The sequence below is a fragment of the Takifugu rubripes genome, chromosome 8 (genome assembly GCF_901000725.2).
Source record: "Takifugu rubripes chromosome 8, fTakRub1.2, whole genome shotgun sequence".
NCBI lineage: Eukaryota > Metazoa > Chordata > Actinopteri > Tetraodontiformes > Tetraodontidae > Takifugu > Takifugu rubripes.
This window is the reverse complement of record NC_042292.1, coordinates 4873354-4891374: the sequence shown is the minus strand read 5'-3', so window position 1 is coordinate 4891374 and position 18021 is coordinate 4873354. Positions and strand designations below refer to the sequence as shown.

General features: G+C 44.4%; 3 protein-coding genes and 1 non-coding gene across 7 annotated transcripts in view; 2 read left to right on the top strand and 2 right to left on the bottom strand.

Annotated features, from left to right (window-relative positions):
- Positions 1-3509, bottom strand: part of mgat5 (alpha-1,6-mannosylglycoprotein 6-beta-N-acetylglucosaminyltransferase) — a 52366-nt gene extending 48857 nt beyond the window's left edge. For both annotated transcript variants that reach the window (XM_003966462.3, XM_011606170.2), the window contains exon 1: positions 3364-3509. The gene's annotated coding sequence lies outside the window, so the exon portion shown is untranslated. The remainder of the gene's footprint in view (positions 1-3363) is intronic.
- A 1594-nt stretch (positions 3510-5103) lies between these two features.
- On the bottom strand, positions 5104-9154 carry clic5a (chloride intracellular channel 5a). Of its 2 annotated transcripts, none has more exons than XM_003966463.3 (6): positions 8885-9154; positions 6860-6969; positions 6615-6740; positions 6311-6417; positions 6025-6188; positions 5104-5790 (listed from the first exon to the last, which is right to left on the bottom strand). In XM_003966463.3, exons 1-6 carry the CDS (start codon positions 8939-8941, stop codon positions 5626-5628), a joined length of 729 nt encoding a protein of 242 aa, XP_003966512.1. In that variant the 5' UTR covers positions 8942-9154; the 3' UTR covers positions 5104-5625. The 2 variants fall into 2 exon arrangements, with proteins under 2 accessions (XP_003966512.1, XP_011604474.1); XM_011606172.2 differs by having other exon boundaries at positions 8824-8939.
- A 376-nt stretch (positions 9155-9530) lies between these two features.
- trnaq-uug (transfer RNA glutamine (anticodon UUG)) lies at positions 9531-9602 on the top strand. Its single transcript has one exon. It is a non-coding gene; the product is annotated as a tRNA-Gln (tRNA).
- A 2962-nt stretch (positions 9603-12564) lies between these two features.
- enpp4 (ectonucleotide pyrophosphatase/phosphodiesterase 4) lies at positions 12565-17401 on the top strand. Of its 2 annotated transcripts, XM_011606173.2 has the most exons (9): positions 12565-12923; positions 13040-13103; positions 13586-13850; positions 14174-14461; positions 14548-14652; positions 14928-15126; positions 15207-15380; positions 15469-15738; positions 16333-17401. In XM_011606173.2, exons 2-9 carry the CDS (start codon positions 13084-13086, stop codon positions 16419-16421), a joined length of 1410 nt encoding a protein of 469 aa, XP_011604475.2. In that variant the 5' UTR covers positions 12565-12923; positions 13040-13083; the 3' UTR covers positions 16422-17401. The 2 variants fall into 2 exon arrangements, with proteins under 2 accessions (XP_011604475.2, XP_011604476.2); XM_011606174.2 differs by lacking the exon at positions 13040-13103 and having other exon boundaries at positions 12567-12923.
- The last annotated feature ends 620 nt before the right edge of the window (positions 17402-18021 follow it).

Below are 18021 nucleotides of genomic sequence, written 5' to 3'. Positions count from 1 at the left end.
TACCACCCCAAACTGAGATGTTGACAGCCAACATCTCAGTTTGGTCCTTCAGTTGGCACTTTGAGAAGATATAGATTAAGCTCAGGAGCCTATACTGTTTATTAGGCACAAACTTATCAACGTGTCAGCAAGAACTGTAGTAAGGTAGCCTTTGGCTCAAGGAAGAGGGAGAAAAAAAGCTGATGATCGATCAAGGAGGGAGACGTTGCAAAAGAACAGCCCTGTTTTCCCTGACATAGTTAATTATTCACTCCAGAGTTTGAGGACAAGCCTTGTAATAGCAATTGAAAGATTTTTTTTTCCCATTCAACAACACCCAAGTTCTAAATATGCCTTATTACAAATGAAAGAAGTGCTACATTTTGAGGTGCATGCCGCCAGGTCCTGACACCAGGACCACTGTAGCGTGAACACAAGCTGCACGCTAAAAGTGCTGTGACAAGTGTGAGTAAGAAAAGGACAAGATCTTCAGAGGGTAAACATGGCACTTCCCTTTTCCTGTTTCCATTCAAAACAAGATCTGCTGCCATGATAACCCAAGTTGGCCTTGAAGTTAAAGCTGCACAAACCCAATTGTGATTTGAAGAATAAAAAATTTAAAAAGTTGTTAAAGTGATATGAAAGGCACCCCTGCACTAAGCACCAATAACAACTAATCCTACTTTTGATTGTGGTGGCTTTATGCAATCCAAATCCTCTAAAAATGCTTAAAGAGCAGGCAGGAGTGGCTAGCATTCTGGCTGGCATTCACCCCATATGACTCACCCGTTAGCTACTTGGACTTTAGAGAACACAAATCCCTGGCTCAGCAAACATAAAAAGCAATGTGGCAACATACGAGTAAAGTTATAAACAGGTTATAATTAATTCTGGATTAAAATAAATTAGATTAGATTCAACTTTATTGTTATTGCACATGTACAGGTACAGAGCAACAAAATGCAGTTTAGCATCTAACCAGAAGTGCAAAAGAAGCAGCAAGTGAGGATAATAACTTAATAAATACAGTATGGCGGTTATTTTACAATCGTTTACCGGATTGTGCTATAAACATATTTTACAGACGGTGTTTACATTAAATGCCTTGGACTATAAGTGCAGGAGCTATTTAGCTATTTACATAACATAGAGAGAGCAGGTAAATCACTGCAATTTTGCAGAAACTGGAGAGACGCCGCGCCTCGCGATGTGCTCGCGCCGCCATCTTGGTTAGCTAAATGAGCATTATAACATGTTTACTACTGCAAACCATTTATTAAATGCACCCAAAATACACAATCTTATGTGCAAGATGCACAAAAACGTCCTTACAAACTCGCCATTTCATTACTGCAGTTTAATTCATCATCCTGGCCTCACACAGAGCTTCGCTGAAGGACTTGCTTCAGGACTAACATTAAACCTCTCCAAAGTGCAGAAAAATGACCGCTGCGAAGTCTAAATTGCACACTGTGCAGTGGAGCTTTGCTACAAACTTGGCACAGGGCTTGTTCCAAAAAGGTGATTTTATAACTGCGAGTCAAGCATGGGAGGACAGGTGCATTAAATGTGTGAGTGTTTGTGCTAACTGAACAGGGGCCCTTTAATCAGAGAGGGGCCAAGAGTTCCACTTCCCTGCACGGCATCCATCACCACAGCCCGGTCCTCCCTGGTCCCTCTGTCTTCAGTCCTTCCTCCCTCATCCATCCACTCATAGACACACACACACACACGCACGCACGCACACACACGCACGCACACTTCAACGATTTCTTGCCAGTGAAGCATGCCACCGAGGCAAAGCTCTTTTTCCTCAGGATTTATAATCCCGAGGGCTCCAGCAGAAAAAGGAGGCAGAAAGAGCTCTTTATAAACCCACGGGCAGTTGCTGGCTCAACTCAGGATGGTCACTACTCAGCTCTGCACAGCCCAGAATGGGGGGGGGGGGGGGGGGGGGGGGGGGGGTTGCAGGGTCACTCTGAATAATATGAAATGCTCTGAAATAAAATGACCTGATCCGTCCATGTGGAGAAATTTGTCCTGGACTCACATGGATCAGAAGCATCTTTAAGCACAATTAAGACGTCAAACCGTTTGTTGAAAGCACACAATCAGACCTCGCATGATAATGAGATGAGATACATCTCAAATAATCATATCAGCATGCTGTAACCTGATTACACAAGACTGCTGCTGGTGCTGACCGGACTGAATGGTGAGGTAAGTGCTCCTGCACTGACTCCTAACCTAATCCACGCACGAGCACAAGCACAAGCCAGCCTCTCGGAGTCATTATGTCACCGTTAGTGACTGCTTACACATGTTATAAAGCAAAATGTTGCTTCTAAACAACTGACAAACATGTATCTACCACAGTAAAGTGTTTCTAGAAGCATATTCATGGATGGAGTAAAAGGTTTTACAGGCTCGTACCGCTTTAGAAAAAAGTTTATTGAGGTAGTTTTTCAAACTAAACCTTTTGTATATGCAGTTCCAGATCACAAGATTATCCTAATTTACCCCCCAAAACAAGAGCTGAATGAAGTGCCTGGAAATGCAAGGACTGAGGGGTAGGTTATGGAAAGTAAACAGACTGAACAGAAAGGTTAAATCAACCTCATATATACATATAGAGAGAGAGGAGGGGAGAGTGCATAAAAGGTACCTCAGCAGGTTATGGTCTGTCTGCAAGTGCCCAAAACTGGCCTGGGTAATAGGTTGATTGAATAGAATGGTTAAAGTGTAACGGATTATAACAAAAGATTGTCTAGTATGTATCAGAAAGTTCACAAGGAGCAGACTCGTTTCGCTGTCTCCATATGTTCCGGTTCTGCAGGTCGGAAACACCTTTCTTCTGACGGTGCTGTCCGACCAGTGCAATCCCGAGCAAAAATTCAAAGAAAAGCAGCACAACAGCAGCGAGACTGAGCATTTGGCCAGTTTGGCTGCAGCCTGGCTGGAGAATTACAACCTGTTAGAAACGTGCTCCCGCACACCTCCGTCTACACTCTGCGTTATTGCCCCTGATGCTATCACTTCTTTTAGGTCGGAAAGCTGAAGCTGGTGCGGACAATGGGACCCCCTTGTCCGCTGCGGCGGTGAACGTTCTCGCAAGTGGCTGGTCCACGCACGCCAGCTAGCTGCAACGTTAGCTTTTTACGGAAGCTGCTACGCATCTGCTACATTCGGATTGTTTGGAGGGCTCTGGTGAAACGGCTAGCTGCCTGCGATGACCACCGCACACTCCGCAACACAGCACAGAGCGCCGCAATGACAAGTCGCCCACTGCCGAGCAGCACACGGCTAAACACGGCGCCGATTCTCCCAGCGCGGCTCCCCGAAACGGGCTCCTTCGCTGTCGCGCTGACCGGGGTGGTGGCTTACCTTGTCTGGGAGCGAATCTGGCAAGAATTCGGACTCGAACGCCGGGCGAAGTGAGGGCTTGTCGACCCGGAGCGCAGCCTGGGAGATAGGACAGTGAGCAGCAGCCCCAGCGCAGAGCTCTGCCCTCCGTTACGACGCGTCGCCTCAGGGACCGTGTGTGTGTTCGAAACCGCGCTGAAAACGTCAGGCGACCGTCTGAGAATTCAACGCACGATAACGCGGGAATTTGGGACGAATCGCAGCTACATTGCAAATTTTTTTGATGATATCCAATGGATTTTTAAATCGACACTAACATTCCCATTTGTAATTTACGCGGGTAAAGATGTCAATTGTAATTTATTAGTGTAGGCTACTGAATGGAAAGCTGGGATGCACGAACAAGTGGGCTACATAACATGGATGAAAACAAATGGAAAAATAAAAGGTGCAGTGCTGTCTTGGGTGAAAGTATAAAATTGATCTAGGGACACAAGGCTAAAAACGAGGCTACAATAATGAAAATAAGAAATATAACGTGAATATAATGTGACATAAAAGTGGACGGTCCCTAAATGTGTTCCACGGCCCTTTGACCAACGAAGACTTTGTGTTTTCTGCCATCTGTTGGCTCAGACGCGCTACAGCCCCGGCTCTGCCTATTATTCTGCATATATTATGTATAAATAACCACACATGAAGACAATCCAGCCTATATTATTGCCATTTGATTTATGAAAAAAAAACACATCAAATTCGAATGTGTTGGTATGAATTAAGAATCTATGTTTTCAGTGCAAAATACCTCTCAGCTGATCGTTGGCCTATGATCAACATAATGAAAATTTCATTAAAACGCGCAACTTTTTAGGTTAATTTGCAGACAGCCAGATATATCCCGGCTGTCACATCTTCCTTCTTGGCAGAGGTTAAAATACTACTACTACTACTACTACTACTACTCCTACTACTACTCCTCCTACTACTACTACTGCTACTACTCCTACTACTACTCCTACTACTACTCCTACTCCTACTACTACTACTACTACTACTACTACTACTACTACTATTACTCCTTTTACTGCTACTACTACTACTCCTACTACTACTACTCCTACTATTACTCCTACTACTGCTACTACTCCTACTACTACTACTACTACTACTACTACTACTACTACTACTGCTGCTACTACTACTACTACTACTACTACTACTACTACTACTGCTGCTACTACTACTACTACTACTACTACTACTACTACTACTACTACTACTACTGCTGCTACTACTACTACTACTACTACTGCTGCTACTACTACTCCTACTAATACTACTCCTACTCCTACTACTACTACTACTCCTACTAATACTACTACTACTACTCCTACTATTACTCCTACTACTGCTACTACTACTACTCCTACTATTACTCCTACTACTGCTACTACTCCTACTACTACTACTACTACTACTACTACTACTACTACTACTGCTGCTGCTGCTACTACTACTACTACTACTACTCCTACTAATACTACTCCTACTCCTACTACTACTCCTACTACTACTCCTACTACTGCTACTACTACTACTACTCCTCCTACTACTACTACTACTACTACTACTACTACTACTAATAATAATAATAATAATAATAATAATAATAATAATAATAATAATAATAACCAAAGAGGCCTCTACATGTATGTAGAAAAATTAGTTTGCTAAGCGGTTGAAAAAGTGCAATAAACCTGGTGTTTGAGAAAATATATTTATCATTCATATGTGTCAGACAGTGGGTCCCAAACTAAAATCTCCAGATATGACCTGCACTCCTTTACAGAAACAATGACATTGTCTCCACACAGCTCCGCATGCATGAAGACAGCAGCATTTCAGAGATAATATACTCCAACATAATCTTCTGTATGGACATAAAGGTGGGAAGGCAAAGACAAATTTGGGGATTAAAATTACATTTTGACAACAGCAAAGCTCAGTCAGACCAGTTAAAGGTCTGATCAGTCATTCTGAGGAGGAGAACGCTGCAGTTACTGGAGATGAGACCACTTTCACAAAGTAACTAGTTTGGCCAAAACAAATGTTCAGTACTGAGCTACAACAAGTGTTCAATCTTGTAAAATACAGCAGTAGGTTTTAAGCGCATCTTTCAATCTATACAAATCACTCCTAAATTAACACAAGGTTGAATTTGGACTCTTCGTTCCATCCCGCATCTTCATCACAGACCAAAACGTGCAGGGCGTAATGGTGAGTTCACTTCCCCAACCGCTTGGCTACGTCCTTGTATGCCAGCTCAATTTCCAGGTCGGACGCGCAGGTGCTGCTAAACTCATCTCTGCTGTAGGCGTTGCTGAGGTAACGCCACAGCCCTGTGAAGACTGATGGCATGTCGTAGTTTCTGTATTTCTTTGCAACCACCTACTCAAAAAACAAACAAGAGAGAGCCAGAATAATATTACTTTTGAAACCCTATAACTGGAATTATTGCATTATGAGCCTAAATTTCGCTTTATCACAATACACTTTAGAAGTAAATTAAAAGTATTAAAAATGCCATTAGACTACAGGAAATACTGGCTTGTGAAGGATGTGAAGAAACCTTCATGTCATGATATCTAAACTCACAGCTGCTCTTGCCCTAACAGGGGTTACCTTGACGACATGCAATTTGGGCAGAAGATTGCAGTCGGCCAGCGTCAGCTCCTCGCCATCCAGATATTTGCGTGTGGATTTCACAGTCTGAGCCTCGTCGGGCAGTGGGGTCGTCAGGTAGTCGTCCAGCTGAGCCAGAGCCTTGTCAAGACTTTTCTCCAGAGCTGGACACACACACACACACACACACACACACACACACACACACACACACACACACACTCAAGGTGTTTGGATCACACGGCAGGCTTTACCAGATGGCCACATAAACAAACAGTGAGCTCACTTCGGTGTTTGTCGGGTCTGGTGTTTTTAACGTAAGTGGAAAATTTGGCAAATATGTCATTTCCTGCTGTGTTGGACTGACGGTACTTCGCTGCGAGTTTGGGGTACCTAAGAGAAGGAGCGTTAACACGTTTGAAGCCCGGCTGAGTCTCAGTTGCCTGTTCCCCAACTTGTTTCCTTAATTGACCACACAGGCACTCAAACAAGAAACTCATTTTTCTACCATACTGGGACTGCTTTTATGGTTTACTGTTTGTGCAGCAGTTTGAGATTAATATTATTGTTATTATTATTAGTACTACTACTTTGGGGGGGCTAGCATCTCCTCCAGGTACTCTTCTATCTTGTTGACGTCAGTGAGCACCTCCCCCTGGAAGGTGAGGAATGGAGGGCGAGTCCCCGGGGCCAGGTTGTGAAGATCAGCTGGTTTCCTACAGAAATCACATTTTTAAAAATAAAAAATCTTTCCTCTCATTTAATACTGTTGCTGCTAATTTTCTACAGGTATAAGAAGCCAGCATCAGCAACATGTGGAAATATGACATTTTACCTCTTGAGGTCTACAGTGGTGACATTGAAGACCACTCCCTTGAGCCAGAGGATCATGAAGAGGCGCTGAGAGAACGGGCAGTTTCCGATGCTCTCGCCATCGCTCCCGGCCTGTGAGCACAAACCATGGCAGCGTTCCTTCAGATGAGCAGGAATGTCTTCTTCAACAGAGAGGCCCTTCCTCCAACCTCACACACGCTTAAAATGATCATATTCTCACATAAAACCTGCTAGTTTGAAGGTGGTTTTATCACTGACATTTGATCTATGAGTAAAATTAATGTGGATGTGTGTGTGTGTGTGTGTGTGTGTGTGTGTGTGTGTGTGTGTGTGAGCATCCACAGCCTGAAACGGGACACTGTAATAAAACTCCAACATGAATAATCCACACAGCTCCCATTAACCGCCTCACTGCCTGTGTGGACCTTTGGTTCTGATAAGAGGCCACTCGTATAAAGGAACATCTGTGCTGTCCGGTTATTATGTCAGTCAAAACATTTGTGAATAACCTGCCTTTAAAGTTGTGAATCTGGATTTATTATCGTAGCATTTATTAGATATCAGTATACACAGCAGCCAGCCTCATGCAGGTGTGGCCAAGCTGATGCAGTCTCGTCTCATCTTGCCTTCTTAACCGTTTTATCCCTTTTGGGGTCACAGGGAGGGCAATAAAAGGGCATAAGCAGGATCCACCCCTGGATGAGTTGCCAGTTCATCTCAGGGCAATTATGAGCAATTGAGCAATATGAGCAATTGTGGGTTTGGTACCTTGCTCAAGGGTACCTCATCAGTGCTCTAAAGGTGTTCTGGCAAATCCCCTACTACCAGAGCACCGTCCATGGTTTGTCTACACTGGGCCTCAAACCAAGAACCCTCTGCTTCTCAGCCTAGGCTGAGCTACTGCCACCCGACTGCCACCCGACTGTCACCCTACTGTCACCCTACTGCCACCCTACTGCCACCCTACTGCCACCCTACTGTCACCCTACTGCCACCCTACTGCCACCCTACTGCCACCCTACTGTCACCCTACTGTCACCCTACTGCCACCCTACTGTCACCCTACTGCCACCCTACTGCCACCCTACTGTCACCCTACTGCCACCCTACTGCCACCCTACTGCCACCCTACCGCCACTGCTGCAGTGTAGGAGGTTATTTAACAATGTACATTGTCCAACAGCTATTGAGTAGATGATGCATAGATAGTCACTTAAATATAAATATCAGCTAGAACATATTGAGCCTTTTGCCATTATTATTTGAGCCAAAATCAAATCAATCTTTATTTACATAGTGTCTGTTACAATCAAAATTGTTTCTAGGCACTTTACAGAATCGCAGGGCCTGAAATGAAGTAGACATAGAGCATGTGTACTTCTATATATGTAGTTATGTTACGTTTGAAAGTTACTGACTGGTGATTAATCCTTGGATTATCTATGTTGCAAGCAACCTCAGGGGTTGTCTGAGATGTTTCAGCTTCAATGGGAAATGATTGCACTGACTGCTTGTCAATCTTGAGCTCTAGCTGCAAAGATTTTAATGTTTGTGATTTCATTCAAAAGAATTTGGGATATATATTTTTTGAACCTACCTTGAAATTGAAAGTAAATTTTCTCACATACCCATCGCATAGACTCACTAAATCATGTGTGGAGATAAAGAACAGGGACACTTGCATTTTGTTCTGGTATTAATGTGTCAAACTCTGTCAGACTCAATAGTAACAGGATAGAAAACAAGCAGTATTTCCACCCAGGTTCGACCATGCTAACATACCAACACACTGACTTAAGTCCATTGTCAACGCTGAAAGAGCACCAATTAATAAATCATTGGAAGAGAGAGCGAGAGAGAGAGATTGCATATGCACGTGGGTGTCAGGTTCATGCACGGAAAATCAACATACAACAACAACAACAACACGGCATGCAGGAATGTGTAACACTTTTGAGCATATACCTGGCCCAGGCTGAATGGGTGAGAAAATGGAAACAAATAAACAGCTCAAACAGCTCCCCACCTTAACAAACAGCTCAATATCAGGATCTTTGTCCTCCTCAGCTGCAGTATCCGTCATGATGGACGAAAATAAACTCTTGTTTGTTTGCCTCCCCAAGTGTGTGTGTGTGTGTGTGTGCGCGTGTGTTTGTCAGAGTTTTAGTTTTCAGCAGATCCTATTCCTCCATGCGGTGAAATCTCTAGCTCAGTCCCATTACAGCTATGTCGCAGAGTCAGCTGAGGGCCAATGACGACCTGAAAGGGAGTGTGTGTGTGTGTGTGTGTGTGTGTGTGTGTGTGTGCGTGTGTATGTGTGTGAGAGAGAGAGAGAGAGAGTGTGAGAGAGAGAGTTCGGTGGCCTCGGTGGTGGGGCGTAACACTGTCAGGCAAAAAATAACCTTCTGCTTTCAGGGCGGGGGGTAGGGGTGGGGGGTGGGGGATTCCTCTGCACTGAAGAAGAGGTAAAAAAAGAAGGAGAAGATAAAGATACCAAGTCTTGGTGCCTCGCCCAGATCTCACACCCCTGGTGGAGAACCTGAGCAGGTGACTTTGACTCAGCAGGTGGTCACATCACTTCTTTATCACTCATGGGTCTCTCCAGTCCTGGGGGTGCTGATTTTGAACCTGTGAACACAGCATTTCTATGGGAATATACTAAACTTGTTCCAGGTCTCATGGTGTAATGGTTAGCACTTTGGACTTTGAATCCAGTGATCCGAGTTCAAATCTGGGTGGGACTTCAGCCTTTAGTAATGTTTCCTTGTACCATGTATACCTGTGCATTTGGTCACCTGTTGGTGGCTCTTTATTATGCACTGTTAGATGATTCATCACATATAAACCATCCTTAAGAACTTGAAGCAGTTTACAAATGCAACTGACTTTTGAGCTAGCAACCAGAATAGGGTTAGCCAATAGCATAAATCAGTTGGTTGAAGATTTTAAAAGACAGTTGTAGACGGACAAAGATGCTCAAAGTTTAGTTCTGTTAAACACATATATAGTGTGTAACAATTTATCCAGTTAATAAAGCAATAACAACTGGGGAAGAAGCACTTGGAGAACACGGACCTCTGCCAAGCAGGAACTTCAGGAGTGAGATCTGAGTTGTCCTCTTCAATAAAGGCTGTTCAACTTTCAAATAACTGAACAAGCCAACCAGTCCCAGTAGTTTTATATTTAGATGTTCATTTAACTAGTTCAGGGCTCATAAAAGTCCACTTGAGAGTACTCCATGCTATTCACCATCATTGGATGTTTTTAGCTGTGGTGGAAGTCTCGCGTTTTATGATTTGCTTTCAACAGTCTCTGCCATGAAGTCCTCTGTAGCTCAAACAATGACAAGGGTGCAGTCTGATACACATGTTCCTTTACCTTGGAGTTCTCCTTTAATTTCTTTGGAGGTTTTTTGTGTTGGGGTCAAGGGTTACGGGTCATGCATTGCCTGGTTTTTCCTGCAGGGGGCGAGGGGGAGCTGATAATTTGCTGCAGCTGGCGCTGCAGGCAGGCGCACCTGTCGGCAATCTACGTCAGGCCACCTATTTAAGGACGGAGCGCCTGTCTACCAGGGTTGGAGAGTTTTGGTGGTCTCCCTGCTGCCCTGCTGGAGTGGAGAGCCTATGGTACCTGACTCCTGTGTTGGCTCTGCTCTGGAGCTCTCTGTGTGCCCTGGAAGACCGGGCGAGGAGGACTGCCAAGTTGATTTGTTAATAAAGACTAGTTATTGGACGTTTTCCCTCTGCATTTTTGCCTGCTTCCTGGTCCTGGAAAAAAACGCAATCCTCTCAGTTTGGTTGCCGTTCCTATATCTGTCCTCATCCGTGGAGGCTGGCTACAGTCCTATGGATTTAAAACTTCTGTGCAAACTTAAACTTCTGTAAACTATGTGAAACTGTAGTCAGAGGAACCTCAATCTGCCTGGAGATGGTCTTCGAGCAGAAAGGGCTCCATGTTCAGTGTGGTACACACCACGTCACCAAACAGTGACCCTGTAAAGAGGCAGACTGACTCACCACAAGTTTAAAGACATCAGTGATGCTAGCGGATGCACCTTAGTTTAACATGTTGCTCTTGTTCAGTTAGAATTTGGGGCCACTCGCTCCACAATGACGGATGACTTCTTCACCAATGACACCAAACATGTTTCCTGCCATCTCCCCTGTACGGAAAACAACGGGAATCATCTGTGAAAAAGACCTGCCAGTCGGGGATGAGAACAAATCCCATTGAACTCGAGGCCCCGACGATGACAACAAGCATTCAGGTTAGCTTCCCTGAGGGGGTTCCTGACAGTTTGGGCAGAAATTCTTTGGTTCTGCAAACCGATTTTTGCAGCAGCTGTCCTTATTGGCTGGTCTGAGATGATTTTGGATGTAAAGGTCCTGGGCTGGTGTGGCTACACGTGGTCTGCCCTCATATGGCTGGTTGGCTGTACTGCCAAATGCTCTGGAATGACTTTGCAGACAGCTTACGGCAGAGAAATGAACAGTCAATCTACTGGTGATCTACAGGCTCCCACAGATCTGTGGCTGTGCTGTATGATAAAATCTTCTTCTCTCCCTCTCTCTCCTCATGTTAGTCCACCACCTCTCCTCCCATTTCTTCTCCTTCTCCTTGTCTCACTCCTTTTGCGAGGAGGAGGAGGAAGAAGCTCTGTGCCTCTCTTCCTATGTGTGATCTTGGTGCTGGCTTGTTTATCGTCTCATACACATCAGATAAATCTTTATGACTTGTGACCCCTGATGTTTCCATCACATGTGGATAAAGATCTTCATCAGGCCCCTGTCACAGTGGGCAGCAGATCAACAGCGATGGCTACCATGTCAGAAAGCAGCGCAGGGCAGCAGACAATGTCCAGTAAAGGCAGCAAGAGGGTAGTAAGAATAAGAGGGTAAAGCTTGATCAGACATGATATTGCGGAACTGCTCCTGTGTGTATATAAAATTATTTTATTCCAACCGCATCCCATATCACACCTGACATGGTGAATAAAGTGTTTTTGCAGGGTTAAAGGTCCAACAGTGACAGACAGGAGGTCAGTTTCTGTCAGGGGTGGGCAAATCCAGTCCTCTAGGGCCAGATCCAAGCCAGACTTTCTGTCCTACAGGTAAACCCTGGGGTTCCATTTACCTTGGTGAAAGCGGTTTCTCCCTGGTAGGATGCAAAACCTGGCTGGATTACAGCCTTCATGGATTGGATTTGCCCATCAGAGGAGATCAAATCCATTCCTCAAGGGTTGAATTCAAGCTGGGATTTACATCCTACCAGGCAGGAAACGCTTTCACCAAGGTAAATGGAACCCCAGGTGAAAGGGTTTACCAATTCCACGGTTTCTGTCCGTCTGCCGTGTGAGTTGGGAATATTTGCAGCTAAACTATTAATGGCTGTTTACAAGGGAGGTGCCTCAATGACTGAACCTGCCATTAAAAAGCAGGTGACCGAGCAGGTCAAATCTGGCTGCACGAGATGGTTCCCATACCTGGTGAGACACTCGGTCAAAGGATGAACAATAAAAAAAACATTCCACTCAATCAGTCTGGAGTGGGGGCAGTGAAAACTGGAGTTTCAGTAGGTTTGATCACTATTCGGCTCTACCGACACCTCCATACGTCAGGTAAGCCACTGTGGCCCCGCCCCCGAGTCCCGTGATTGGCTGGTGGGACTGTCAGTTTAGTCAGGTCTTAGTCAAGACCAGATAAGTTACAGGTCGAACAAGCGGACGTGGAGTTTTTAAACCTCAAAACAAAACAAATTTGCAATTCAAATATCAAACCAAGGTTTCAGGGCTTCGGTAACTTACACTTTTAGAAGGATTAAAGATTTTGGAATATCAAGTTACGTCGTACCACCTTGTTCATGCCTAGGTTTATGACGTTTTTAAGAAAGAAATATTAATGTGAAAAGCTCAATCGGAAGTAGTCCTAAAATAATGGTATTTAGCGCAAGCTGAACGAAATTCCGGCTTTACTTCAGTTCGAGGAAGTCTCCGTCTCCGCGTGACAATAGAAAAGTTGTTAAATATTTCTGTCGGGAAGACAAAGGGCCATTTTCTCCAGGAACGGGTAATATTATTGGAAAATATCAATGTTATCCGAACGCTGTAAACTAACCAAACTATGTTGTGTCTCCTCAACCCCTCTTTATGATTTAATTCTTATTGATTCTGCCTCGATTACAGACCTTTAAATACTTTGATGATCAAGTATTATTGTAAACCTTCTAATGCCAACCAGAGGAACCAGGTAGGATGGAAGACATTAAACTATTAAACTAAAATTGACATTTTATTAACAAATCATCGAAAACACGTGACTTATTTTCCTAATAGCATTGTTGGTCTGCAGGTGTAAAGAACTGCGATTTTCAAAATTTTTTTTTACCTATTATTTAATTGTGGTTGCCTCTTTTGAAAGTATAAATATATCATTTTCCGTTAGGTGACAATAAGATGGTCTTTAGGACTTGTGTGCTATATCTGAGACATTTATATGTTTAAAAATCTAAATACTCCTTTCCCAGTAAACCTCACACACACTTTTGCCCATTGTGCCTCCTGGAGTTTGCAAGTTCATATCTAAGGCAATTGCACATCGTTATGAACAATGACGAAGCACAAACAGTTATAACGTTCACTACTTCTGCTTTCTTGCTTCTGACTCTCTCTCTCATTATTTTAATGTGGGCTTACGGTGATGACAGTGTTTTTTCCATCATGTCTTCTCAGCATGTTCTTAAAAGCCCTGCTAGGAGTCGTTGCTGGTGTCTGGCTGCTGCTGGGACTCCTGACGGCTGCCGTGACTGCGAGATACGACGCCAGTCAGGGAACTCTTCCGCCGCCGCTGCTGCTGGTGTCTTTCGACGGTTTCCGAGCAGACTACCTGAAGAAGTTCCCCATGATAAACCTGAAACGGTTCTACAGCCAAGGGGTCCTTGTGGAGGAGCTCAACAATATCTTCATCACCAAGACGTTTCCCAACCACTACACGCTGGTAACGCACCCAACCTGTCTGCTGTCAGATCAAAGCACCAAAGGATGTTTGGGGTTAGATTCAGGAAACCTAAAGATTTTTATGAATGAACATCCAACTGCAGCGGTGTTTGTTGTGTTGCTACAATTTGTAGGGCAGGTTCCTGTACGCCGTCGCAGTGCGCCACAAAAATAAACGGCAGTGTGATCTGAAAACGCGCCACAGCGCTGCCTCTGACAGAATTTGCATGTTGCTTCCTCCCCAACCTTTGGGTCACACTGATGATAACGACCGGACAGTCCGCAGATGCAAAACCAAGAATTGACATTGGTTCTTTTCTCCAGGTGACGGGGCTGTATGCCGAGTCTCACGGGATCGTGTCCAGCGACATGTACGATCCCCTCAGTCGCAAGCACTTCACCCTCGTCAACGACACCGATCCCATGTGGTGGAGCCAAGCGGAGCCCCTCTGGGTCACGGCACAGCGCTATGGATACAAGACGGCAACCGCCATGTGGCCTGGCTCCGACGCCATCAACCGCACGGGGACCTACTTCCTGCCGTACAATCAACACACGACCTTTAAGGAACGACTGGGGAGTCTGATCAAGTGGATCGAGGGAAACGACGAGGTAAAGGCCAAACCCCAGAGAGATCATTAGCTACAGAATGTATTGTTAACCTTACCGGAGTCTGTCTGGCTTTGTGACTCCACCAGGAGGAGGGGGTGATGTTTGCAGCTCTGTACTGGGAGGAACCGGACATGTCCGGTCACAAGTTTGGCCCTGACAATACCACTGCCATGAGCAGCGCCCTGAAGGAGGTAGAGTCACCCAGCTCAGGCTACATTTTTCACATTGTCCGAAAGGCAGACACAGACCTGGTCTGTGTGGTAAAACCCAGAAGGAGCGTGACACCAGCATTTAACTTCTTCTTTTTTCACCAATGTCTGAAGTAAGAATGAACGCCACCATTTGGAGGGTTTCTTTGGGAGGTGAAACCTGTCTTCGAGTGCTCGGCCGGTTGTTCCCATCGACTGTGGGTTTTGTTCAGTACCATCATCGGTGATGGAATGATTCATGCGTTCATTCCCCCCAGGTCGATGACAGCATCGGCCTGCTAATGTCAGAGCTGGAACAGACCGGACTCTGGGGTCGCATCAATGTGGTGATAACCAGCGATCACGGCATGGCGCAGTGCTCGCCCGATCGCGTCATTCGCCTGGACGACTGCCTCCACCCCGACAATTACACGGCGCTGGATCTCTCCCCGGTCGCCTCCATCATCCCACTCACAGGTAATCAGATTACCTCACTGACGTCTGCCCTGAACGATCAGGGCCGGTGGTTTGAAGAGTTCTGTTGCGATCCGCTCCAGATCCAGAAGCTGTTTACGCTCTGTTGAAAAAGTGCCACCCACGCATGGTGGCGTATTTGAAGAAAGACATCCCGGCGCGCCTGCACTACAAGAACAACAATCGCATCCAGCCCATCCTGCTGATTGCAGATGAGGGCTGGACCATCATCCAGCGAGGGAACAAGATACAGAAATGTAAATACCCACCTGCTCGCCCCCTCTGCTATAGATCTGCAAAAACACCTGCAAACAAAAGACCGCGCTTTAAAACCTCCTTTTTCAGTGGGCGACCATGGCTACGACAACTTGCTACCCAGCATGCACCCCTTCATGGCGGCGTCAGGGCCCAGTTTCCGTCAGAGTTATAAAATGAAGACTTTACAAAGCGTGGATCTTTACCCTCTCATGTGTTACCTGCTGCAAATCCCGGCGCAGCCCAACAACGGAACCCTGTCCAATGCCAAGTGTCTACTGGTGACTGCGGTCAGCGGCGAAGGGCTCCTGGCGGTTAGCCTCGTCGTTGGCATGATCCTTTTCATCGTGACAGTTGCTGGTGAGTGTAAAAATGATTCTATAGACGAATGTTGCATCTTAGTCGATGTTCGGATTTTAAAACAACAAATTGGTGATGATTGGGGAGTTGACCAGGCTTTTAAAGCAGGAGGCAGGTGTGGGTGACTGGCTGGAGATGAGTTCCAGGTGTGTAGATCACCTGACAGGAGAGAAGCAGGAAGCAGCCCTGCCCAGCCTGGAAGTAAACAGACAAGGAAAACAGACAAACACAAGCGGAGAGGGAAACACTCGGGAACTCTAACGTTATTTAGTTAAGATGAGAGTTGGTGGCAGGAAAACTTCATCTCCTGATGGGTATTTTCCATTTAGTTTCTATTTATTTCAGTTTTTACATTTGCTGTACAGACAGTAGTCAAGACAGCAACATAATAGACGGTTTCAGACTAATTTCTGACCCAAAATACTCACCTTTGCAAAAGAAAAAAAAAACAAAAAACAAAAAAACTCAATCAATCAAATCAATCTTTATTTATATAGCGTCTTTTACAATCAAAGGAGAGGAGAGGAGAGGAGGAACTTTTACTGCTTTTCATTCAAACTCCTGAAGTGACCAGTCGTACTTGTTTTTCTTTAGTTTTGTTCAGGTATATGAGAGGAAGGCGACATCTACGGTCCTTCCAGAGGCTGCAAATGTCCGACGACATCGCCCCCCTGCTAGATTAGACTGATGGATGGAAAAAACTGGCCAAAAATAAATTTTGCCGAGAAGGTCCCGTCGGAGTAAGTGAGGTCATCTGTCCTTTGTGTAAATGCTAACGTTAGCTGACACCTAAGTTGTAGTTGTATGACTTAAATGAGAAGCAGGAGTGTTTGTACCCTGGATAGAGGAGGACGTACGGCCCCAAAAAAACAAAACATGCTTTTCTCCCTCAGAATTCTGGTCAATATAAAGTGAGTAGTTTGAAGATTTGTCAGAGCTTTTAAAAACATTTCTTTTACAAAATGCATATATGAAAACAAACCCTCTTTTTCAGGAGTAGTTACTTTTTAGTGAGCATTAAACTCTTTTTTTACTTGTACAGGCATGGAATTGCAGACGGAAAGGAGGTCAAATATCACCATTGTTCTTTAAAATGTTATGTATTTAATGACAGTCCAACCAGAAGGTATTCAGCTTATGGACAGACGGGTATTCAGGTCCTCCGAGACAGACGGGCGGTTTAACAGTTTAACATTGTTAATCTCTGTAAACGTGACTCAATGTTACTGAAGTTTGAATCTGGGTTGGTTACTTGAGCAGGTACATTCACAAACCACTTTAAACTGCTAAAATGGTCTGTGTGTGTGTGTGCGTGTGTGTGTGCGCGCGCGCGTGTGTGTGCGCCAGCAGAGGGAGCCAGCGGCTTTCTTTGAATTGAAATGAAGAAAACTTAAATTATCGCTAAAATGTAAAGTTGTATTTTATTGATAAATACATAAGGGAATTGAGCTTGATGGATTATTGATTTAAGATACATTAATGTTTTTAAAAATAGATATTTTTTTAGTGGCTTTAAAGGTTTAGGTCATTTCCTTCTTTTTATTTGGTTTATGATGCTGTTCTGCTTTTGTTCTGGAATGTGGTTGCACCTGTTTTATGCAGAAATTCTGCTTTTCTTGACTGAATCCTTCTCGCAGTTGAATAAAACTGGGAATATCTGCTTCTTGGCTTTGTTGCTTGGTTGTAAAGAAAAGTGACACACATTTGGAAAAATTAATTTATATTCCTTTATATTTTTTTTCTCCAATGCAGTCACAATAAATCGCAGTCACAGTAAATATATAAAAATCAAACTCAAGACTCACACATTTCTGCATCGTGTTCCAACCCAAAAGAACTCTACACATTTTCATTAATATCTGTTGTACATCATTTAAAATCTAGTTATAATATCTAGTTGATCATCAGTATTCATGTAAATCTTTGTCTCTTCACAGATAAATAGACTTTATTTTGAGCAGGTATTGTAACAAAAATAACATATTTCCTAATTCTGGCCACCAGGAGCCATTGGAAAATATTGTTCAACTCTTACCCAGAATGTGTTTTTATACTGTTGTGGACACAAAATACACAGACAAACGAGATACACGCCGTGTTGTCTCAGTTCTCTCCTGTTTGTGCTGGGCCAACATTCGAGGTGCGTTTGAGGATCACCTCAAAGAGCAGGAATCCTGAAAGGTTTTCCCTTTTGCTTTATGTGAGCCATCATTTCTACGGTGAAGGTGGGAGATTTCAGCCAGCAGCCACTGCATCGTTGATTCAGACACCCGATTTACTCAA

Excerpts from the sequence above, each read along its gene's own strand:
- clic5a (XM_003966463.3), bottom strand. The coding sequence starts at position 8,941 with ATGACGGATACTGCAGCTGAGGAGGACAAAGATCCTGATATTGAGCTG. Across the intron at positions 6,741-6,859 it reads ACCACTGTAGACCTCAAGAG|GAAACCAGCTGATCTTCACA; the intron begins GTAAAATGTCAT and ends TGATTTCTGTAG. Across the intron at positions 6,189-6,310 it reads CAGACCCGACAAACACCGAA|CTCTGGAGAAAAGTCTTGAC; the intron begins GTGAGCTCACTG and ends GTGTGTGTCCAG.
- enpp4 (XM_011606173.2), top strand. The coding sequence starts at position 13,084 with ATGCCAACCAGAGGAACCAG. Across the intron at positions 14,462-14,547 it reads GGATCGAGGGAAACGACGAG|GAGGAGGGGGTGATGTTTGC; the intron begins GTAAAGGCCAAA and ends TGACTCCACCAG. Across the intron at positions 14,653-14,927 it reads TGAGCAGCGCCCTGAAGGAG|GTCGATGACAGCATCGGCCT; the intron begins GTAGAGTCACCC and ends CATTCCCCCCAG.